The 25,599-nt window shown below is 36.1% G+C and overlaps 2 protein-coding genes across 4 annotated transcripts in view; one reads left to right on the forward strand and one right to left on the reverse strand.

The window, feature by feature from the left end:
* The first annotated feature begins 5,259 nt into the window (after positions 1–5,259).
* LOC148957842 (uncharacterized) lies at positions 5,260–9,767 on the forward strand. Its single transcript, XM_089114310.1, has one exon. It carries the CDS (start codon positions 5,298–5,300, stop codon positions 5,688–5,690), a length of 393 nt encoding a protein of 130 aa, XP_088970436.1. The 5' UTR covers positions 5,260–5,297; the 3' UTR covers positions 5,691–9,767.
* The window catches only part of LOC135687703 (MAU2 chromatid cohesion factor homolog), a 34,320-nt gene continuing 16,519 nt past the window's right edge, over positions 7,799–25,599 (reverse strand). The window contains exons 19-22 of one of the 3 annotated variants that reach the window (XM_089114309.1): positions 23,385–23,468; positions 22,118–22,161; positions 19,311–21,197; positions 18,551–18,779 (exon numbers count right to left, since the gene is read on the reverse strand). In XM_089114309.1, coding sequence (XP_088970435.1) covers positions 21,177–21,197; positions 22,118–22,161; positions 23,385–23,468 — 149 coding nt within the window. In that variant the 3' untranslated portion in view covers positions 18,551–18,779; positions 19,311–21,176. The other 2 variants (XM_089114307.1, XM_089114308.1) reach the window with 2 other exon arrangements.

Raw genomic sequence — 25,599 nt, forward strand, 5'->3', positions numbered from 1 at the left:
CGTAGAGAAACCATGGAAAGTTCTCAACTTAATCATCGATTTAACATAGAAGTCTATGTTGAATAAAAAAGATGAAAGTAGCCAACGATCAAAGGGCACTCAGAAAAGACATTGCTCTAAAAATTCGTAGAGAAACCATGGAAAGTTTTCAACTTAATCATCGATTTAACATAGAAGTCTATGTTGAATAAAAAAGATGAAAGTAGCCAACGATCAAAGGGCACTGAGAAAAGACATTGCTCTAAAAATTCGTAGAGAAACCATGGAAAGTTCTCAACTTAATCATCGATTTAAAATAGAAGTCTATGTTGAATAAAAAATAAGAAAGTAGCCAACGATCAAAGGGCACTCAGAAAAGACATTGCTCTAAAAATTCGTAGAGAAACCATGGAAAGTTCTCAACTTAATCATCGATTTAAAATAGAAGTCTATGTTGAATAAAAATGATAAAAGTAGCCAACGATCAAAGGGCACTCAGAAAAGACATTGCTCTAAAAATTCGTAGAGAAACCATGGAAAGTTCTCAACTTAGTCATCAATTTAAAATAGAAGTCTATGTTGAATAAAGAAGATGAAAGTAACCAACGATCAAAGGGCACTCAGAAAAAACATTGCTCTAAAAATTCGTAGAGAAACCATGGAAAGTTCTCAACTTAATCATCGATTTAAAATTGAAGTCTATGTTGAATAAAAAAGATGAAAGTAGCCAACGATCAAAGGGCACTCAGAAAAGACATTGCTCTAAAAATTCGTAGAGAAACCATGGAAAGTTCTCAACTTAATCATCGATTTAACATAGAAGTCTATGTTGAATAAAAAAGATGAAAGTAGCCAACGATCAAAGGGCACTCAGAAAAGACATTGCTCTAAAAATTCGTAGAGAAACCATGGAAAGTTTTCAACTTAATCATCGATTTAAAATAGAAGTCTATGTTGAATAAAAAATAAGAAAGTAGCCAACGATCAAAGGGCACTCAGAAAAGACATTGCTCTAAAAATTCGTAGAGAACCCAGGGAAAGTTCTCAACTTAATCATCGATTTAAAATAGAAGTCTATGTTGAATAAAAAAGATGAAAGTAGACAAAGATAAAAGGGCACTCAGAAAAGACATTGCTCTAAAATTTGTAGAGAAACCATGGAAAGTTCTCAACTTAATCATCGATTTAAAATAGAAGTCTATGTTGAATAAAAAAGATGAAAGTAGCCAACGATCAAAGGGCACTCAGAAAAGACATTGCTCTAAAAATTCGTAGAGAAACCATGGAAAGTTCTCAACTTAATCATCGATTTAAAATAGAAGTCTATGTTGAATAAAAAATAAGAAAGTAGCCAACGATCAAAGGGCACTCAGATAAGACATTGCTCTAAAAATTCGTAGAGAAACCATGGAAAGTTCTCAACTTAATCATCGATTTAAAATAGAAGTCTATGTTGAATAAAAAAGATGAAAGTAGCCAACGATCAAAGGGCACTCAGAAAAGACATTGCTCTAAAAATTCGTAGAGAAACCATGGAACGTTCTCAACTTAATCATCGATTTAAAATAGAAGTCTATGTTGAATAAAAAATAAGAAAGTAGCCAACGATCAAAGGGCACTCAGAAAAGACATTGTTCTAAAATTTCGTAGAGAAACCAGGGAAAGTTCTCAACTAAATCATCGATTTAAAATAGAAGTCTATGTTGAATAAAAAAGATGAAAGTAGCCAACGATCAAAGGGCACTCAGAAAAGACATTGTTCTAAAATTTCGTAGAGAAACCATGGAAAGTTCTCAACTTAATCATCGATTTAAAATAGAAGTCTACGTTGAATAAAAAATAAGAAAGTAGCCAACGATCAAAGGGCACTCAGAAAAGACATTGCTCTAAAAATTCGTAGAGAAACCATGGAAAGTTCTCAACTTAATCATCGATTTAAAATAGAAGTCTATGTTGAATAAAAAATAAGAAAGTAGCCAACGATCAAAGGGCACTCAGAAAAGACATTGTTCTAAAATTTCGTAGAGAAACCAGGGAAAGTTCTCAACTAAATCATCGATTTAAAATAGAAGTCTATGTTGAATAAAAAAGATGAAAGTAGCCAACGATCAAAGGGCACTCAGAAAAGACATTGTTCTAAAATTTCGTAGAGAAACCATGGAAAGTTCTCAACTTAATCATCGATTTAAAATAGAAGTCTACGTTGAATAAAAAATAAGAAAGTAGCCAACGATCAAAGGGCACTCAGAAAAGACATTGCTCTAAAAATTCGTAGAGAAACCATGGAAAGTTCTCAACTTAATCATCGATTTAAAATAGAAGTCTATGTTGAATAAAAAATAAGAAAGTAGCCAACGATCAAAGGGCACTCAGAAAAGACATTGCTCTTAAAATTCGTAGAGAAACCATGGAAAGTTCTCAACTTAATCATCGATTTAAAATAGAAGTCTATGTTGAATAAAAAAGATGAAAGTAGCCAACGATCAAAGGGCACTCAGAAAAGACATTGCTCTAAAAATTCGTAGAGAAACCATGGAAAGTTTTCAACTTAATCATCGATTTAAAATAGAAGTCTATGTTGAATAACAAATAAGAAAGTAGCCAACGATCAAAGGGCACTCAGAAAAGACATTGTTCTAAAATTTCGTAGAGAAACCAGGGAAAGTTCTCAACTTAATCATCGATTTAAAATAGAAGTCTATGTTGAATAAAAAAGATGAAAGTAGCCAACGATCAAAGGGCACTCAGAAAAGACATTGCTCTAAAATTTCGTAGAGAAACCAGGGAAAGTTCTCAACTTAATCATCGATTTAAAATAGAAGTCTATGTTGAATAAAAAAGATGAAAGTGGACAAAGATAAAAGGGCACTCAGAAAAGACATTGCTCTAAAAATTCGTAGAGAAACCATGGAAAGTTCTCAACTTTATCGTAAATTTAAGGTAGAGGCTAATGGTGTATAAAAAAGATGAAGGTAGCCAAAGATCAAACAGTATGTCAAAAAACATTGCTCTGAAAAGTCGAAGAGAAACCATGGACAATTCTCAACTTTATGGTCAACTTGAAATAGGATTCTACGGTAAATAGCTAAAGAAGAAAGTAGCTGAATATTAAAGGGCACACAGAAAACACTTTGCTCTTCAATGCTGAATAGACTCTGTGGAAAATTTTCAGCTTGATCGTCAATTTTCAATAAGAGTCTATGGTGAATAAAAAAGATGACAGTAGCCAAAGATTATAGTGCACTCAAAATAAACATTCTTTTCAATAATGGACAGACGTTTTGAAAATTCAATCTTTGTTATTGATTTGAAATAAGATTCTATTGTTAATTAAGAAAAGAGGAAAGTAGCCAGAGATAAGTGGGCTATTAGAAAAAACATTGCTCTTAAACGTCGAATGGAAACGATGGAATAAATTCTGATCCTTATATTCGATAGAAAATCTTTTGTTAGAAAGGCTTTATTGAATGAAATAGTAGATGTATCGGCGGAAAGAAAAACATTGCTCTAAAATTTCGAAGAGACAGCATGGAAAACTCTTTTATATGACTTGGGGGTCATAAGACTTTTTTTCCATTCGCCAACTGTATTCCGTCAGAATATCGAAAAATGCAAACACGCAGAGAGATGGATCCGAAACATAAAACGAATTTATCTCTGGTAGATCGAAGTTAGTCTAAGAATCTTTTGTTATAGTCTGTAGTTGTTATATTTACGATAATAAATTCTTGTGAGAAAATTGTATTTTCCCTGTAATTTCTGGTGACCAGTTGCTATATGTTTACTGGTAAATTGACAAATAGATTTAATTTTTTTTAAATTCAAAGGCACTAGACTCTCAACTAATAAGACTCTTAAATCGGGAAAGCACAAAAGATAGAGCAGCACAAATATGTGTATGAGAGACAGTCAAGTTCGAAAGTTGCTTGATGAAGATACAGTAGCAAAGACTATTAACTCCAATTTTGTACACAAACCGATCTAAAGGATTTAAAAATGAAAGAAAGTCACAAATTTCCTGAATTTGATACTACATACCTTCATAATATCATGGGTCATCATCAAGTGCCTTGGGGCTGAATGTGTACGGTATTTTTACCGTGATAAGTACACCAGATTTCGACAAGAAATTTCTTAGAAGCCATGTTGTTTCTCAAATTCAAAAGTTTTGATGGCACGTGCGTTGCTGGGCATGACGGGAAAGCAAATCTCCTCCGTAGCAAAGGAACATAGCGCTAAAATGAATATAGCAAAGCTGCACTGATTTGAAAGGGTACCCATTGTTTTCCCTGATTCCCGTGATCTCGTAACATTTTGTGCCCCATTCCCGACCATCCAGGGGCGTGGTGGAAATATCTATGAGCCGGGAAATTCAAGTTTTTAGGGGCACACCATTTTGATGTTGATTGTGTCTTGTTTTCATCACTTATAATATGTTGGAAGTTAATGTTGCGAAGGCAGCTTTGGGCCTTACTTCACTAGTTTTTTCTCTCACAAAGCTTATTCTGCGAAAGATAAAAGCTGAAAAGGAATAAAAAGCTAAGGGTCCAGGTGCACCACCACGCCTCTGTGTCCATCAATTACCGAAACGTGCTGTTATCGATTCCCGAGTCTTGCTCACAAAACATGTCAATTCCCGATTCCCAAATCCAAAAAATAGCAATGGTTTTTATTATGCTCACAAAAATCTAGATATAAGCTATACGAGCTTCGTCTTATATGTGTTGTGGAGCTAATTGCAATTTGCTCAAAGATGTATTCCTATATGGAGATGCTTCCTCTCTAAATGAAGAGTAGTGAGGAAGCAACTACCTAAGCTTCTTCTGAAAAAAACACAAGAAATGTGTGGACTTATAAGAACCCTTGGATTAGACACATTTTGAGAGTTTAGAGCAGGTACATAGCCCGTACGAAGCTGCTGAAAAGGCGGGGGGCAAAGCCTAGCAGAGATTGGTTTGCCAACTGAGCAAAACGAAAGAGCTCGTTGCTTTTGCTTAGAGTTCGTGGTGGAGTTGGCTTGCGAGCATCTATGTTTATGCAATGACAAATTAGTAGATATGGACTCGCTTTTGCAATTTTTTGTACTTGAGAAATTAAACTTCGAAAATTTCCACATTTAGCGTCTACGTTTTCTAGATGAAATATAATGGAAGAAAAATAAGAGAAAGGACGTGAGAAGACTCAGAGAAAGAGAGCGAGCCCCCGGAGGAATGCCTGTGAATCATTCCACCTCGAAGGCGCATGTTGGCCGGTCAGCCACAACAACGGCAACAACAATCACGAAATGTTTTCATTGCATAATAAAAAGTGTGGCAAAGATGTCGCGGACAAGGACTATTTTTTATAAATTAAATAGACTGACTTCCATAAGAGCCTCTAACAGACTAACGATTTCAGTAGAAAAAGGATGTTTTAAAAATGTGCTCGCTGCATTCCCAAATAAAGTTCAGCCATCATGTTCCAACCAACAGGCCAACTGGAGACAATTCAGTACTGGCCTGAATTCACACACGAAATCTGAAAAAGATAATGCTAATAAGGAAGCTGAACCGGACTCTTCAGAAGAAAGGGAAACATCTGAGGAAGAGGATCCATTTGCAAGGTTTCCAGATGATAAGAATCCAGCAACAGGCGAGATTGGAGGGCCAACTGGACCAGAACCTACGAGGTATGGCGACTGGGAACGAAAAGGCAGAGTGACTGACTTTTAGTTTGAAGAGAGGACTTGAAGACACTTTCTAAACCAAGGTGTACCTCAATACACCTTAAGAGCTCTGAGAGTGAAAGAAGATGCATTTTGAGATCATGAGTGTGTGATCATGAGATTTGAGATCAAACTCTTCAAATTATAATTTCTAAATGAAAAGAATAATATTTATAACACCATAGCTACTGGATTCAACATCATAAAAATTCGATTGTCTTGTTTTACATAATCTAAGTCATGTAATATAATTTTGAATTATTCTTAATTTTTCTGGTGCATTCATAAAAGCGTTGCATTTTGACTAAGAAAAGGTCCATCATGATACAATGTTATATGTGCAGAATAGGGCAAAAGTTGTAATGGTCTGTGATCAGTAAAAGCAATAGAAGGTGCAGAGCCTGGCCAAAGGCAAGGTCTCTCAAGATTGTGTCACAATGTTTTCTTGATTCCCATTAAAAGTACAATATTTTATCATGTTCCCTATAAATTAGTGGGTTCCTTTGTTCCACAAACCCTGGGAAGGCCACAATACTTTACCATTACACATTGTCAATCTTTTCAGTTTAGTGAAGAAGCCAGACAAGTGCTGTGAAGGAGATAAACAAGCATGCATTTTCAACAAATTTTGTTTTAGCACTTAGGATATAAAAATGTGCAAAGATATGTAATCTTTTCCTCAATATCATATTCTGCCACGCCCAAATTATAATTACAAATGTTTGCATTCTGCTGTCTCGCAAACAATTTTTCCAACATGATTTATGCAATACTACTTTGAGCATAAAATTATTGGTAGGGGGTTCTACAAGCAAAATTTCTATAAAAAGATTTACTTGGCAGACCACTTTCTCTGTTTTGTATTGATATCAAAATTTTGTCTCACAAAATGATATTTTAAAAATATAGCTTTGACTCATTGATTAGGCTGAAGCCCCTCTGAAAATTTATACACCCAGTTGTTAGCTATTGTCTAGCAAATTATTGTTTGGCATTTGAGTTCAGAGAACAACACAAAGGATCACATATAATTACCGATCCTCATTGGTTATTGGCCCTGGGCTTAAACCACTTTATAACTGTTGCCTGGATTTCAAAACATGAACAGCAACATGTTTGGATTCAGTTTTTAGTTTACATAGAATAGAATGCTAATTTGAGGCAATGGATAAAATCTGCTGTTTTGCTAACAGCAGAAAAAAAATTGAAAAAAAAGATTTGTTTTTTATTCTAATTTCTCATTTGAGGCTGTGAGGTTTGTTTTCTTATTGTTCCGCTAATCTAATCTAGATCTTCTTATAAAGTGTGTTATTGTGAAGTGTGCTCTTGTAAAAAGAGTGTACTTTCCTGGAATGATTTCAACTTTGAAACAAACCAAAAAACAATAGGAAAGCCATGCGTTGCATTATGCAAAGAGACGCCGGGATGACCAAGGGGCATGGGGGCAGGCTTGAGTAAAAGAGCATTAGAAAGATAATTCCCATCCTCTACCAATTCCTTCATAACTGCCATTTTATTTCAATCTTCTGTAGGTATCTTGAACATTGGCTAACTTTTGGCATGAGGAGTTTTTTTACAAGTCTTGAGAAATGTCGTCATGAACTAAACACTACAATCAGAATTTCATACGAATCCCTCTGATTATTACAAATGGCCGCTTTCAAGGGCACTTTAATGAAAGGACACTTTGACCCCCTTGCCCCTCCTATCAAAAGGCAACAAGGGCCGTTGACCTTCTGCCTCTTCTCCAGCGTCCCTGGTTATGCAGCAATACATATTGTGTCAGACCATGCCCTACAACATGATTGCTATAAGCGTACCGGGTAGTGAGGCTGACATAGTGAACAGAACGGAGAGCCAAAAGCTAGCTTCTCTGCTTGCTGATCCCCTATCCTGAATACGAACAGCATTATTTTTGTATCCAGCCTATTCCCTTACAATTCTTAGATATAAGCGATAGACGAAGTCTTCACAGCTCAACACCAAAGAGCTTTCTGTATTCAGGATGCATGCAATCTTCTTACTTAAAACGAAACAAACACTGCGCTGAACACACGCCAGTTTATGCATTTTACCGTATGTAAAGAAAGACGTCCAAAGACTAGAAGACGAAAAAACTACAAAACGACACTATGATTGATGATAATTGAATTGACTTAATAAATCATAAAGCCAACATCTTTTAAGCATCTACGATTTAAAGACGATATCATGCTCCATTGTTCTATACTAAGACTGAGACAGAAAGGTACATCATAGCAAAAATGTCGTTGTAAAGTATCCATATATTTCCTATTTCTTTAAATAATTGGTACAATGATAATACAGCGAAAGGGGTTTTATCTTAAAGGGTTCATTTGCAAATTCTATTAAGGTATTCAGACTCTTCGTACATAAAACGATTGGATTTCACCTCAATACAAGAGAATCGAACACCAGTACAGAAGAGGAGGGAGGTTATGCTAGTCTGAGGTGATGCCTTGAAAAATATGATTTGCAATAGAATTCGGAAACAAAAAAGGCTTATCCAAAATATACTGATATTTTATTAAGGCAGGTGTGAGATTCAGGGAAGATTGGTCACTAATCATCCTATCGCTTGGATAAAAATCGAGGTGGTAATGTGGTTTGTCAAAATTAACATTAGTGCGAATGTATTAAAGGGTTGGATACTTGGCCAGCAGTGATGCCACATTTTTTATATTTTAATGCAACTTTCAGTCAAATCAGATAGATTCCATTTAAATTGAGAGCTAGTCTTTAAAGTAAGTGTAGATACAACGAGCCGTCGTTGAAAATTTGGCCAAGATAGCCGTTCTCAACTATCTTAAACAATCGTCACTGATCTCTGCTTAGTTATTAAATGCAAGTCTAAATTTGCCGCGTTTTTCATAACAGTACCTCGGTAGTTCAAAACCACTTATAGAACCAATATATATTTTACTTCCAATGGGGCGTATTTCATAATGTTTGATGCAGAACAATAATTCTTGCTCTTGAATAACAAACCTACTGACTACAGTCCCCTTACGCAAACCAAAATACGTCATCCATATCAAGTTACTAACAACGAAAGAAGTACCGTCAAACTTGGATAAGACTATTCTTGAGAGGGTTGGTTATTGAAGAACGAGCAGTCTAGCATGGACTAGGGGACGAATGGCATATTTAGGCCTAAGATACCTGGGGGCAGGTGTGGAGGGGGGTTAATCTAAAGACGTTCTCTGTTCTATACATCTATCAAACAAACAGGGAAAACAGAACAATGACAATCTTATCGTCATTAACTAACGGATAATAACTCTTATAACTGCTACTTGTAAAACAAAGAAACCCAGAACTACGGAACGTCTTCGGCAGAAAATTCAATTCAACAACAGCCTACCAGCAGAACGGGCAGCTTTTAGAATGGAAATATTAGTCCTTAGACGCTAGCTATTACTGCAAACAGAAAACGAAGGCTACGACAAAACATCGCGAATCCATAATTTAGTTTACATACAGACAAAACAAGTCATAATAAACTAAACTTATTTTAAAACATGCAAAAGAAACATCCTTTGAATTGAGAGGAAGATCAAGTGGTTCTTCGTGGATTAATGCGCCCACCGCGCGGGAGCAGAAGAATGCTGCGGATGATGCACTACGTAGTACTCATGCCTAGCATCTGACCCCCTTGCGGAGGACGAAGAATAGGTCCTGTGATGAGGTACATTGTGCACGTGACTGCCACTGTGGTGATGAGAAGGTATGTAGGGATGCCACCTGGCACTTCTGTGACTACTGTTGCCTGGTGGATCATAATCGACCTGCTGCTGTTGCATGTGTTGCTGATGCAGCTGATGCACGAGGGACGTGTGATGCGGATAATGCTGCACAACTTGGTGATGGTGATGATGAACAATCGGGTGATGGTGATCACTTTTTTGGCCCTTTGAGTGCTGCTTATACGGCTTGTGCACTGAATGTAATGGCTGATGATGCGTTATAACGCTGGACTGTACGTCTTTTTCAAGAGGGGGTGAACCAATATTTACATCCTCTCCCGCTTTAATCTTTTCCTCGATTTCCTGCTCTTGTTTAAGCGCTTTTAAAAAGGCACTTTTGAGTCGTGAAGTGTGTTCTGCTTTCAAGTCCTTCTTGGTATTTGTTAGAGAACATTTCTCGCATAAAACACCGGTGGATTTCTCACCCTCCTTGTCCTTCCACTGAGGTGAAAAATCCATCCCACACTGATCACAAATAAGTGGATTTTCAGGCAATGTTTCTGTCAATACATTCCTAAGCGTTGGTTTGCCGTCGTTTTCAAGTATCATGTCAACTATCTCATCTAATCCAACGAGCATCATAAAATCCATGCTGTTTACATTTGGAATCACTCTCCAGTCCGCGGATGGCGGCCTTGGTGGCGGTATTTGCAACAGCGTTTGTTCAAGTTGACGTCTGAGAGCCGCTTTGGCAGCACTGTGCTTGGAAGCCTGACTTTCCGGCGTTGGCTGGATCTTCGGTTTCACGGACGGAGCTGCAGCTGTTGTAGAAATAGAAGACGTCACTTTTGCACCAGCAGATGTTGCATTAGTGTACACAGGCATGGCATAAACCGGCTGATTAATGCATGTTGGAGGAGCAGCAGGAACGAGTTGGTTCCCAACTTGAATATAATACTTATGAAGCGGCTGTGAAACCGCACCAGTGGTCGGCACATGACTGCGGACCTGTGCATAAGTAACGCGTGGGGAATCTCCACTTGGAGTGGATGAAGTGGTACTCGAAGACACTATTGATGGGACGATTCTCGGGAGATTCGAGCCCGTAGATGCACCTTTAGAACCAATGATGACTTTTGGAGCAATCTGAATTGAAGAGCTACCTTCTGATGGACTACCTTGATATGAATGGTTTGATGCCCTGCCTTTTGGGTGCAAGCTTGGCAAGCTCATATGCTTGCCACTGTTTTCCTTCATCTTGTGCACTGGTAGTGAACCATTTTTGCGATTAGTTTGCGAATCGAAAACCTTTCTCAAAAGCAGAAGCTTTGCTTCTTCAGAACGCAGATCTTCCTTTAAAGAATCAATCAAGGTCCTTTGCTCAGTCAATTTTCTGACCCTGTGATCCTCTTTGTCGGTAACTCCACCATTCATTACAACTCCTGGTGAATTTGACCGACTAGAAACAGAAGATTTTCCGTCAAGCATTTCGCCGAGAATGTTCTCCTGAGCTTTCAGCACAAGTTTATTTGGCATGTTCGGGTCGTAATTTGAAACATCAACGTTTTCACTTTTAACCTGATGCATGTTCTCAAGAGATAATTGTTTCACTGCACTGAAGCCGAGTTTATTCAGCAAAAAGTCTTGGTTGATATTCTCAGAGTTTTCCTTAATCCTCTGTATGCCACCATTCAACGTGTTAACAGATGCATCATTTTCAACATGATCGTCAATGTCCATACTCTCATCTTTAATTTCTGATTTAGTACAGGAAGAATTTTCAGTATCATTATCAGTAGCCGATTTGCCATGAAATGTGCCGTTTGAAACATCATCAGGGGATTCTTTCTTAATAAATTGACTTCCTGGTAAGGAATCACATGGTTCATGGTTGACACCCATTTCGTTAGAAACGCTATCGTGGGGTATTTTACTGTCCTTGATATTATTCGGTGTCTCATTCGAAGAAGTATTCATCTCCTCCACATTTGCCTTCGAAATGCCGATTTTATCAATTATATCATCGATATTTTTCGACTTTGCTTTCGTGTCTGTTGAGTTGACATCCACTGGCACTTGAGAGTCCTTCACAGTATTTTTTGAGCACTTTCCTTCAACGCAAGTCTCAGCAGAAGAGCTAAAAAACGAAAAACATTGGTTCTGTATGTGTTTCTCTTTTTATTCGAAAGTATCCCTTAAAAAAGTTTGCTGTATAACAAATGGATTACAGGAAGAAAACAAAAAAGAGATAATTCTCGCACGGTTAAACTTGCTTGAAATTTTTGATCTTATATCAACAACTTGCAAAATACTAACCAGCTAGTTTAAATGACAAAACATTAATTGCTTCAGACGACTGATTACCAATGAAGGTTTGGGTTGAAAATTCTTCATGTCTTCAGTACACCCGCCTGAAGCTAGGAAAGTTTTCACACAGGGATAATATTCTAAAGACATTTGAGGGGAATCTGGACAGAACTGGTGAACGTTTTGAACAAGTTCCTTTTTTATTAATCCAAAGCAGCAAAAAAGTGTGAAAAGTTTCACACGGGGACAGAATTCTTAAGACATTTATTATAGTTTTAACTATAATTTTTTAGACTATAGTTTTAGACTGTAGACTTTAGTTTAGACTATACTATAGTTAAACTATAGTTTTAGAAACATTTGTGATTTTCTTGAACTATCCATTGAAGTAAACTTTGTGAACATTTTTCATGGAGACAAAAAACCAAAGACATTTAACTGAAATTTAAAAAAAATGACAGACCCGATATTTTTATTTATTCAATGCATTAAACGCAATTTTCTTTATATTATTGAAAGAATAATCGAAAAAAGTGTTCTGAATCGCTTTGTCACTCCCCCCATCCTCCACTCAGTAGCTTGACATAACACACCAATAAGCTGTAGTTAAACAGAAAGGCAGGGTAGCACCATCCTTACCGTTCTTGTAACTAAAATACAAGAATGAATGACCCAGAACCCACTGACAACTAGCATCACTGTAGCCAGACCTTACAAAACGAACTACAAACAGCTGCCTATTTTCTACTCTTGCTAACTAAGTTTCTATTTTAAACTAAAAATTAAAGAAACAGTTAATTTGAAAACGGAATGCAATTAACAGCTAAAACAGCAACAATTTCATTGACGTTAGTCTACTTTCCAACTGGTCCAGTCAACAGAGTTGAATAACAACCAGCTGACACCTGTAACTTCTGTCACAACAAATTTGTTCGATCCATAAACAACTGACAGAAAAACGACCTTCATCAAATTCAAACGCCATTCATATTATTCGTAAAAACATTACAATTTCCTTCTTCGGTCAAACATAAATGAGAGGAGAATGACTGCAAACACATCAAGCAATAATAAACATTGGCTTTTTGACCCAGATCAATGTCAAAAAAGATGAGAGAAATTTTTGTGACAGTCTGTTACTATTGATGAAATTCTGCTATAAAATAAAAACAAATATTGATGCTAATTTTAAAAGAATTTGAACCTATCTTCAAGCCAACAAAAACATCAAAATAAGCTTACCGCAAAAATATACTATCAACAAATAGCCTGTTTCCAAAATTATCACAAAAGCACATTCTAAATCATATGGCTCTTGATTTCTATAATCAGAATTTCTAAAGATTTTGGTTTACTGGTTGTTGTGTAGTTCTTGGTTACAAATTGACAGGTTTTTACAAACTTTATGTGAAGAACAGGGAGCTTCTAAGTTGGAAAGCAAAGTATAGTGACTGCTTTACGATCCAGTTGTCCATGATCACATTAAACACAAAACTCTGTTTAGACTGTTCTACACACCAAAGCACAAATCAAAATTTCTGCATATTAATTGAATTTACACCAATCTCTTCTGATAATTACATTTTGGTTTCATCATGTCATCTGGGATCCACGTAAGCCCATAGCAATTTTAACAATTCAAATATTAACAAAGATAAAGTTATTTGTTGTTAAAACAGTGTGCTTTCTAAATCATTTAAAATGAACTTTTGATATGAATAATAACATATAATAAGTCCTAAAAAATTACTGGTCCATAGAATACAATTTCACAAACAATAGTTTTATTAGTCCAAGAATAATTTCTTCAGAGTACAGAACGATTCCAAATGTCTTGTCACCCTTTAATTTATATTCTAAATGTTTATTATATTTTCATTGAAGTAACAATGTCTATATATTTAATACCAACTACTAACCTTGACACCAAGATAGCACAACTGGTGAAGGTGAAATAACTTATTTATAACAGAAGTCATTGAAAATAACACTTGTAAACAAAGAGGGGGTCTGTCATCATGACTTAGCATCAGCATAGTAAGGTAAGCTTTGTACACTGGATATCTACTAATTTAAAACAACAGAAATTATTGAATAGCGATAATAAACAGAAGAGAAAGTAGCAAACAGCAAAGGTAAAAGCATGTGAGATACTATTTTTAAATTCAGGAACTGTTTATAAATCAATTCATCTTATAAAGCTGTTCTAAGTGACCCCAAGCAACATACAATGGAATGGATTAGGGTCACCAAAGCACCAAAGTAGAATAGGATCACATTTTTATTTGCTCAACCAACCATGTGAAAGAAGGTTGCTAATGAATGTCACTGACCCTGCAAAGAGCAATCTTTAAGGCTCGTCCACACGGTAAAACATTGTCATACAAAACATCATCCAACATCATCCAACATTTGTTGCATGATGTTCGTAGAGCGTAAGACATTATCATACATAATCAAACAATGCCAAACAAATGTATAAAGATGTTTGACAAAAATTGGCGCGAAAACTTTGATGGAATTCAGCAAGCATGGATGATGCAGACATAATAACTGCAATTTCATCCTCTCGTATAATTTTAGTCTTAACTAATAAACAACGAAGGAAAAGCATTAAGGCGTTATGGGTGAAGGACTAGATAAGAGAGGGTGAAAACCGTGGTGTAATCCCATGCAACTCCTGCAGCTCCATCCGCCATATTTCTTGTTATGAAGCATGAGGAGTGCCATGCGCACAAGCTAATTCTACAAATTTGATTGGAGAATATCTTGAACATTGTAAAACATCATTAGATTTTTGCTGCAAGCAGCAAAATCCTCAAACATCGTCAAACATGTTTGATGATGTTCAAGGTTGCATGATAAAGTGTCTACACAATGAAACATTTGCTCTTGAACATCGTTCAACACATGTTTGATGATGTTTGACGATGTTTTGTATGATGATGTTTTATCGTGTACATGGGCTTTAATGTTCAGACAAAAACCAGTACTGGCATTTCAGACAACACAATGACTACTCAAAACCAACAGGTACCTACATCAACTATAAAAACAGTCAAGGATCTTGTGACTACAAAAAACTGCACAAAACCAGCCATTTAAAAAAATGGACTAAAAATGATAATTATTTCATCACAATACATCTAACAGTACACAAAGGAGTAAACTTTGATGGCTAGTATACTAAAGCAAGTTTATACACCTTCTAATTGATAGTTCAATAACCTTCCAGAGAATTTCATCCTCAATTCACTTAACTGTGGTTTACTAGTGCACCTAAATGACCTGAAACAAAACCTGATCAAGAAATACTTGAAAGTGTGAATGAAAGTTGGTCAAATATCATTTCAAAAATACCTTAGAAAGCAACATCTCACATTAAAAGAAACCAGAAACGCCACTAGAAAACCAATGATGGTGTATGACTAAAATATAGTATAGTGACAGATGCTTGGGGGTGAGGGGGGAGGCAGTTGCCCCCATATTTTGGAATACAATGGTCTTTTGTTCTAAAACAATGGGGAAGTGTAACATCATCTTATCAAAACAATAGGGTTGTCCCCAATATTTGAGCAAATGTCTGCCCTTGCTTATTATGGCCTAAATACACTGCCAGAACCTTTAAACTAATCAAAAGATATTTACCAATCTAAATTTGAAAGTGTATACTCTACCTAGTGCATGCTTGCTCTCACAAAAACCACAAAATCATGACTTTAATGAAAGACTCTTTCTTCTATATCCAACAGTTTTGAAAAGAAATGGGACTTGACCAACAACTCCACAGAAATTCTTAGTTCAAAACAAGTCAAGGACTCTTTTGTAATAACTGCTTTTGTACAAATTTGCTACTTTAAAACCTTATTCCCACTGAGAAAGAAACCAAAGGTGAAACATTGTTCAACAAAAAATTTCTTCTCATGGGCAGTTACATTTCTTAATTTCAATTGATTTCTCTTAACAAAAAGTTGAACAGAAGTAGAACTTTATGATTTTTACCAGCAAGACAACAATTAATGCCAATAGAAATTAGGTTAGTTATGCTGTTTTGTGATCTGAGAGAAAACTTTATCAGCACTACAGGTACAATCAATATGGTCCCCAAGCATACAAGTTATTTAACTTGCCATTGCTTTATTTATTTGATATAATTATAACTTTAGTCATCCACCATTGGTTTTTCAGCGACATTTTTGGTTTCTTTGAATGTGGGAGGTGTTTCTTTCGAAGACATTTTGAACTAATGCTCAGGCCACTTTCATTCATAGTTTCAAGAAATCTTTGATCAGATTTTGTTTGAGACCATGCAAAAAAACTTTCTCTGAACTAACCCATTAAAAAAGTCTTTTAATTCTTTTTTGATATTTGCACCCTTTGCATATTTGCAGGGATTATTCAAGTTAAAAAAGTTTTGGGCCTATGGAAAGCTCTGAAAATGATTGCAACTGAAATATTTGTGTGAAGAAATTTTGGTTGTTCTTTGCTCAGTGGTATGGAGCTTAATGGTTAATAAATAAGTGCTAAAAATTTGGTTTTAAACTCATGGCATAAGATTTTTGAACATTTGATCTTGTTTATCTTCAATTTGATCAATTATTACAAGGAGTTTGAAAAATCTACCAAACAAAAACTTTATATGCTATATCCCTGAACCTCTATTTGCCACAAATCAATATAGCAGTTACAGAGCATAAAACAGCACAACCAAAGTATTCAAGTAATTCAGCAAGTCTTCTGTTTCAAATGAAAAAAATTGTCCAGTCAACAGCTTGCTGGATATATAATACAAAATGTGCTTGATATTTTTCAAGGGTTACAAATCTCTTTTAAAGGCAGTATGTCCCCCATTGTTCTCAGAACATCTTTTCATGGCCACGATATTCATGCAGCGTTGATTCAATGCACAAATAAACAATCAGGATGAAGAACCACAATAGCGTAATTACCCTGAGCATCACAAAGGGGACAGACTGCCTATAAGTCATACCAACTGTTAACACTCACTTTAAATCCACATCCAAATATATAAAGATTTTAAAAAAAAATTTTCACCCATAATCTGCTTAAAATTTTCAAGGGAAAAAATTGTCATTCAATATAAAGGAGTGCCTAAAAAGCTATGAAAAAGGTACACCCAACTAATAATAAAGCAACAAATTGATAACAAAAGATTGTCACTCCATTCTTTGGCCCTGCCAAAGGAGCCCCTGACATACAGGAATACTATCACAAGATCACTATAGAGATTTCCACATTCACAATTTCTGATAGATAAAACTCAAAGTCCATATACCTCTATCTATAAGGCCTCAAGAACTAAAAAGATTGGTAAAAAGTAATCTTTATATATCTGAAAAGATATCACCCAGGGGTTTCAGCCATTGTTAAACAAAATTTGCTGAATATATTTAGGATATGGAAATACTGACTAAAAAAATAAAATGCCACATACAATTATAAAAATGGCAACTTTAAACTTAAAAACTGGATGCAAAAGCTAATGCCATTACCAATCAAACTGACTACCCAGCCAATCCTCATTTTGTTTGAATTTCTAAATAATAACACTACCTAAATTAAACATTGAAGCTAAAAATAATTGTAATTTGATTGGGCCCCTAGCAAGCTAGGGTTTTTAGTGGAGTAGAAATGAAACTGAAAGAAAGTGCTAGTTTATCAACCATATTGAAATTCCTTAATGAATGGATAAACACTGACAAGGATCCATGAATAGGAAAAACAATTGATTCACCACAACAAAGAACAAATTACCATAACAAAAAGAAGTCGACTTTCTCCATCTAATTCAAAGCACCTGATTGGTCTAAATCTCTATCTACGGATCAGCAAGCTGTTATTTTGTAAATCACGTGACTTGCATTTCGGATCTTTCAACACCGTCTGCACTCCCTTTAGGGATTTACAAATAATCCACCTTGCCAGAAACACAATATTCTTCCAAAATGTTTGAAGGATACCCATTTTATAAGATTTCTGATAAAACAGCTTAAGATTCATAAATTTAGGTTCTTCAAAATACCATTACCATCCTGCTCGAATATTTTAATACCTTATAAAGTTTGAGAACACCGGTTCATATGGTTGGTGTGATGACAGCGGTATTTAAATGGCCACTCATCTATTCAAGGTTGGAAGTCTGTTAAGTCGATAATTTCACCCAAAACCACGAAAAAAATATAAAACAAATAAACGTTATCGTGGTATAAAGTGGCAAGTGATTCGTAAAAAAATAAATGAATTCTAGAGGCATTAACATCGTCTTCATTTAACGTTAGGAACCTCGCGATTCAATCGTAAATAAACGATATAAATTTTGTCACCTAGAACCTATAATAAATACCTGGTGTTATTTTATATAAAAACCACTCAGACACTACGGTGATCAGTAGTTGTTGGCCTAAGAAAGCATTCACTGTGGATTGTGGCGCGTGGGACCGGTCTTGTATACAAATAATAAACAATTTTACAGAAATTTTTTGACCATAAACTTATACCTTGTTAACTTAACACATAATATTAACAAAGTGAAAAAACCTACTCACATTTTACCTAGATCTATCATATCAGGTCTTTTATGATCGCATGCAACGAGTTGGTACCAACTTTGTTTTCATACTTGTGGTCATTACTAGCTACAAAATATCCTATTTGCGAAGCGTACGTTGGAATTCCGAATGCACATATTATAACATAAAAAACTTAACATACCTTTTCCTTTCTGTGTCTCCGTTGACCAGATTCATTTTGTCATTTTCTACTTCACTCATAGCTAACGGCACGTGCTCCTTATCGCTATCTTTAATTACTTCAGAGATACTTTCCACCGCCGCCATTTTCCTACCTGGTTCCACCGCTCGATCGGCGTCAAAATATTCGACGTATATTTTAACTGACCAAATTGATTCTCAATGTACTTAAATTAGGCATCCTATCCACATCTTGAAATCCCACGTGCAAAAGCAATCTACTGAAAACTATTTTCTATGGCGACAACAACTGAGAGTATTTACACGAGCAGCACTTCAAATTGACCAGGCCAGTTGAACAATCAAAGCTACCTGCAAGGATAAACGGAAGTTTCTAAATGTTACGGTAATAAATTAAGTTTAGTGAAACTAAATGGATATCAAAGAGCAACGAGGAATACAAGCCTATAAAAATAATTTTGTTTATCATTAAAGGTACTTGGAAAATGACCAAATAACGACGACTGTTCGCTTAGTCCGCCGCAATGAACACAATACCTTGGCTAGGGGTGAGGACGCCTAAGTCCCGTCGATTATTCAGCAATAAGCTTTGATTGCTGCCAAAGACATGATTGAGGACTTCACCCGATTTGTATTATTCCACCAACTTTGCTTCAAACCAATTCAAAGACATAAGTATCCTCTCGCTTGTATGATTATGATCGCGTGTTAAACTCCTATAGGCCTAAGCACAATGACACGTTAGGCGAACACGATTACACGATATCGGCATGGCGGAGAACGCGCGGAACAAAACGAAACCCGTTTAGAAACCAAAGAAATTTATAAAAAACAGCATTTCTGGAGGAACATTCTACAAGCTAAATGAAATTGGATCAATACCTGGACTAGAATGGTGCGAAAAACTTCCAGGTTGAAGAATCCGGTATGACACTGTGCTCTTTTGAAAAGAACGCGACAACGGCGAAGGAGATGGTTGTTGTATTACAACGTCAAAAGACAGGTCTGGTCAAAGGACGTCTGGGAAGGAGAACACCCGTCCATCAAACGACCGAACGATTCTGCAAGCCGATCCATTGTGTGAAACGATTATACTTGAAGACAAAATAACAAAACAATACTCTCTCAATTACCAAACCCAAATATGGATTACTGATGACATTGATCAACAAAACTAACCAATCACATTACGAAACTGCCCATGAGATCCCCGTTACTATGACATCCTTGCTATTTCCGGCATAATTGAAAGAATTTATTGTATCACCGTAAAAACCTATGCAGGTGCAGTACAGTTAATAAGGTTTCATCTCTCTGTACAAGTGCCACTGTCACTGTGTGCGTCTGAACCATATTTGACTGGATCAAAAACAATGTCCAACGTTTCACCTTGAGATTTTCCCAGATCGGAAGATCCAAGTTTCTACCATGAAATTTCGTAATTATGATGATTATTATCGAAATGTGCAAGGCATGGTATCTGGATATACGAAAGAGTGCGATTTCTGGCAGAGCCAAGCTAAGCAAGGAATGTCTGACAGATGGTGATTTGAAAATCATTCTCGTAGACACATCTCGTCTTTGGGCAGAAATCACTTCGAAATGAAATGAAACAAGAATGGCTTACTCCTCAAAAGTGATCTGAAGGCAAATGGAAAATTGAACTAACTGGCGTGAACATTACTTTACTCTTCAACAAATGTCAAAATGATTTTCTTGTCTAGTCACAAACTCTTCCCTTTACCATTTGAAGTTCACCCATTGCTCACAATTTTTTTGATCTGTTAGCTTTTCGAGGCTTTGCTATTCATTTAAAAAAAAGTGAAAGAAAATATTCGCCAAGATACTTGAAAATTTCACATTTAGGCATATCCAAATCGAGATCGAAACTCAGTTCTCAGCAATAACAATACTTTCACAGATTCCCATTACAAAAACCTTTCGAAACTTTTGAATAATCAATTTAGTGAACTGAAAATAGACTATGTTAACAGGGATTGATTAAAAGATTCTGATCTATTGTATGAATCAAAAAATTCCTAATTTGAATTGTGTTTATTTCAAAGCATGCAGTTACGGCTAGAACCAAAGCGAATCAAAGTTCGCGTTAAAGTTCGAATGATTCGAGAAGAGCAGATACATAACCCATCCAGATTCCATTTCAGAAAGCCCATCCTTATTGAAATTAAATGTCTCCGTACTATTTAGCTAGTTAGACCAACTTTTTAACTATTTTCTAAAAAACTCCAATTGATGTTTCTTTTAGATAGTTAATTCAACAATTTATTAGGCAAAACATTAAGATTCTTTAGAAAACAAAATTGCTTTCCTGAAAAATTCCGATGAATTACTTCAAATTTCGACGGAGAATTATTTTGAAGAGCAATGTAGAATAAGAACAACCAGAGTATAAAAAAGGCTTTTTCTTATAGAAGAAAACATACTATGTTTAAATAATAAAATCTGAGATAAAATACTTCAAAAATACTTTAAAATCGCAAAACATCATAGGATTTATATATACATACACCTATGAATGTTTCATGAAACGCTAAAATTCCTAACTGTAAATTATAAGGACGAGCCAGTAAAAACATATATTTACAGATGTTCTAAGCAAAACGTCCATACTTAATTCCAACTGAAATTCACCGTCAATGCAAATTTACCATTCTTTCTTCGCACGGAATTCTACTTGAAAATACAAAAAGGAAATATCTTGGTAGACATTCGCTTTATACTGAATGGTCAGACTTTCCAATTCGTGTCCTGAAAGAAATGAACACGTTTTACAATTTGAAAAGAACGTTTGAAGAAAGATGAAAATACAATGGTAGATATGCTAAAAAAAGTGAAAAGGTAATCTCTACAATGCTTGGTACATATGTTTCTTGAAGTCCTTTTTAGCAGTCACGCATTCATCTCAATGTTATCCAGTTGTGGCGCTGCAATGCTCCCCCTCCCCCCCCAATGGGAAGTCCTCCATCAAAGCTGGTTTTTTGCGTATTTCCATTGATGTTGCAATGACTACCCTGTGTACTTTGATAAAGAAAGCAGGGCCCACACCACGGGGGGGGGGGGGCAGAGGGGCCATGGCCTCCCATTTTTTTGAGAAGCAAGTAGCTTTAAAGCTGCAGTAAAAGGGGAAAAGCCTTGGCCCTCTACTTTTGCTAGCCTTGGCCCCTACATTCCTTCAACTTTGTGGCGTGTGTGAGTGAGCTTCAAAACATGAGGTAGCTGGAAGAGCGACAACGCACAGTCTCGCCGTTCAGGAGTCCAAGTCCTGCCCTTATCGCGTCTCTGGCTCATAGTCACCGTCAAAATAGTATTAAATCTCGATATTTGAAGGTCCATATGACCAGAGTAATAATTGTCCATTATGTATACTTAACAGACAACTAAGAGTTTGATTAAATTAAGTCAAGAAGTAGATCTGCTCTACCATAGCTATAAGTACATATCAACTGACAACGCTCCTTTGTACCAGCTTTAAATCGCTAGATCATTAATTTACAGTAATCTGCAGTGTACATGTATAAAAGAGAATTTCCTTGCAATAGCAACCTGATTGCAGGCTAAAATTCTAAAAGAATTTTTCTAGTAGCAATTTATAAAAACTAAAGGCATTAAAGAATCTGATACAGAGTAACAATTGCAAACAAGCAATATAAACAAAATGGAGCAGTTACCCTTAGCAGAGAGTGCTCTGGTCTTTGACCAGCTTGGAAATGATCTGAAATGAAGGGGAGATTCACGTCATCAATTAAAGGGTTTACCCTGACAAATGTATAAACAAGGTCATTTATTATCTAAAATGTCAGACACTAAGCTAAATATGAAAACATGGATTGGACAGGCTAATGAATTCATGTATATTTGCTTCAAAGGCCCAAACTACAATCAATTGCAATTCCTTGTCTGTGAGTCTGCCTGACATGAAAAACTGATCTGAACATTTTAAGCTGCCTTAGTTACGCTACAAGAATAATCTCGACTGACATGATGCGCAAAAAGATGTTTTAATACAAAAAGCCTGCAGCTATTGAAACACTTAAAATGTCCTCAAGAATCAAGACCAAACTATATTCCAATTAGAAAGTTGGCACGATGAAAATTTAAGGTTGAACTTGTTAACTATAAACTGGACCCCTACAAGGAAAAGAATAGAACAACATACATTGGTAAAAATAATGAAGCTTTTAAAAGGAACAGCACCAGCTTCTACCAAAAAAGAATCCACCTAATCGACCAGAGGCCAGCAATGAGAAGCTCCAAATTTAAACTCAACTTTCGATTTCTCAAGAATAATTCAGGCCAAAAATTTCTGTCTTGTTTTGGGCAAAAGATATTGTATATCCTAACATTTAAATTAAAATCCACAAACAATGTTACCAACACAAATACGGTAGAAGAAAATTTCTTCGAAAAGAAGAAAAGGCATATATGTGTTCTACTAAAACCCCGCACCCTCTCTTGCACTCATGATCCGATCTAGCCAATTTCGGTAATTCACAACTTAGTAGAAAGTCCATTGTTGATTTTTGTATTTTCCTGGTTTCTTTGCAACTACCTCTATGGGGACCATTAGGAAAATTAGGTCAACTCGACCTATGAATGCTACTCCTGCCACAACAAGGAGCTGTCTAGTTTCGATACTGCTCGACCTGATGATGTAATTAGTTTACCCTAAATCTAACCCTAGCCCCAACCCTAACCCTAACTCTAACCCTAAACCTAACTCTAACCCTTAACTTGAAATAATTAATCATGGTCGAGCAGTATGGAAACTAGACAATTCCCCACGATAAAGGTGCTGACCTGTATCGTAACTGGTAGAGTATCTTTTAATCATAGCGAATTGCTTCTGTCGCAAATTCATACATACATAAATACATGCATACAGATAGACAGACAGATAGACAGACAAACAAAGCATTAATACGCAAATTGAGCTACCTTGTAACAGCTGCGTCGTATACAAATGGTGAAGCTGTGCACCCTCGATTTCATGTGACTCGTCGCCAAGAAGGTGATAGATATCTAAAAGGTGTCGGTAATAAATTGAATTGATTAACGAAGCCTTTCATGAATTGATTAATACTTAAGCTACTGTAGTCAATTAAAAATGATTCTGAAAGGAGCATCCTGTAATGTCTTAACAACTTTCCAATTAATTTTGCGGTCACAAGTTGAGCTTTAGAAACAAAACGAAAATCTTGGTCATTAATAAACCGTTTAAATGAGAGAGGTTTGAGGTAAGCGTAAGCAAAGGGAAATTATTCCAGAACAAAAATCTAAAGCAGTGCCAGATTAAGCCCACATTGGGCCTGATGATGCAGCGCAAGTAGAGCCCATTGTTGGAACCATTCAGTATCAGGAAAACTCTTGTCTGTTTTCACCTAGGCATATTAAAGGAATTGGCCTAATGCTGCTGCACAAATAGCACGCACCTTGATCCTGTTCTGATCTAAAGTGGATTGATGAGGAAAAACTAGAAACCAGAGTGTTGGATTGAAAATTGAAAATGACGAAAGTTTAAAAATGTTTTGGCGAATATTTCTTTTTGAAGGCGATCTCGTACGCAGCAAAGTGCAGTTATTGGGTGGGTGGGATCATGATTGCAAAAATAATCGAATGATATTACGCAATCGATTCTCACAAAAAAGAATGGATATTGTTCAGCAATGTTTAAAAATATAGCACGATGCAATTCAAGGCAGTTCTCGGGCCATCTTTCATGAAAGCACAGAGTGATAAAACCTGCTATAAACAAAGGGCTAGAGGCTTATGCCTTTTCATCGTATACAGTGTTTGTAATTAATCAACAGGCTGTACGTACATGGAAAACGATCTTTACGGCCCTGAGTATATATCGAAAAACATAGCAAATCAGGAAGGTAAATCTTTTGCGCTTTTCACCCCATACCCTGATACTGAAAGTGTGAATATATATTACATCACTAAGAAATGATACATTTCTCTCAAAAATAAGGCATTTAAATTAAGTTTGGCCAATATATTAGAAGAAAGCGATTTAATAACTCTCTCCACAAAAATCACCATACGGATATACAAGATTACTAAATCATAGTAAATAGCAACATGCTTGAGATTATGGAACCAAGTTCATCACAGAAAGTCTTTACAAAAAGCCACGAGGATTGGATATCCACGTATTTGGGATCAAATCTCTTTACGGGGTTTAGCAAACTTGCCACCAGATAATTGCAGCTACCTGATTTTAAAATTCTAACCTACAAGCTGAGCGTATCGGACATATTGAGCCGTAAAGGGGGTAATGACAACGTAATCCCCTGAATTTAGCTACCTCAACGAGTGTCAAACTTCCTGGTGTAATAACAATTAGAGCTACGTATGCATAAAAATAATGTGTAGCGATTCTATCGGCAAAGAAGATAGAGCTGGATGAAAATTTCTAGCTTTAGATTCTAATATCCCGGCAGATTGCTTGATATACACATCTTCCACTGGAAAGAGGAGTACGAGGACAACGATGCGAGCTTCAGAAGGAAACAAGGAACCGCAAAATATTATATTTTCACAAAGAGGCATAAGCTTAATTCAGTATAATAAGGAACCGCAAAATATTCTATTTTCACTAAGCTTAATTCAGTCTAATTGCAGTCGTAGCACGAATTTATATTAAGTTGTTCTGAACCTTGTGTCGAATACTGTCAAAAGACAACTGGCACACGGCGCATATGTTGATTTTAGGCTAGTGTGGAAATATGCTGGAAATACAGAGGACTTAATAAGGTATGATGATGATTAAATGAAATTTAAACAGAGTTAATTTCATGAAGGACTTTTGAGCTTTGACTTATTCAACTGGTGTTGTTATAATTTCCTATACATTATGGTTTTTTGTGCCACGCTTCCTCGTGTCTATTTTGTATCTGCTCTACTAGTTTATGGGCAATGGGCAACGGGGAGTCCTTTTGCCTCCTGGAGATTCGATGTTTCGTGGCGTTTTCATACCCCTGGTTAAATTAGGGGTATTCAAGGTTTTGGCAGAGCGTGGGTCTCACCTTGCTTAATGAAGCCTCAATACAAGTATGCTGTTCGTACGTTCAAAGTTTTCGCTTGAAGAACGTAAACGAAGTTCTGTTAAGGCACGAGTGAGTGAAAAACTAAATCATAGAGCTCCACA

This window comes from Rhopilema esculentum, chromosome 20, assembly GCF_057945365.1.
Source record: "Rhopilema esculentum isolate cy_ngs chromosome 20, ASM5794536v1, whole genome shotgun sequence".
Lineage (NCBI taxonomy): Eukaryota > Metazoa > Cnidaria > Scyphozoa > Rhizostomeae > Rhizostomatidae > Rhopilema > Rhopilema esculentum.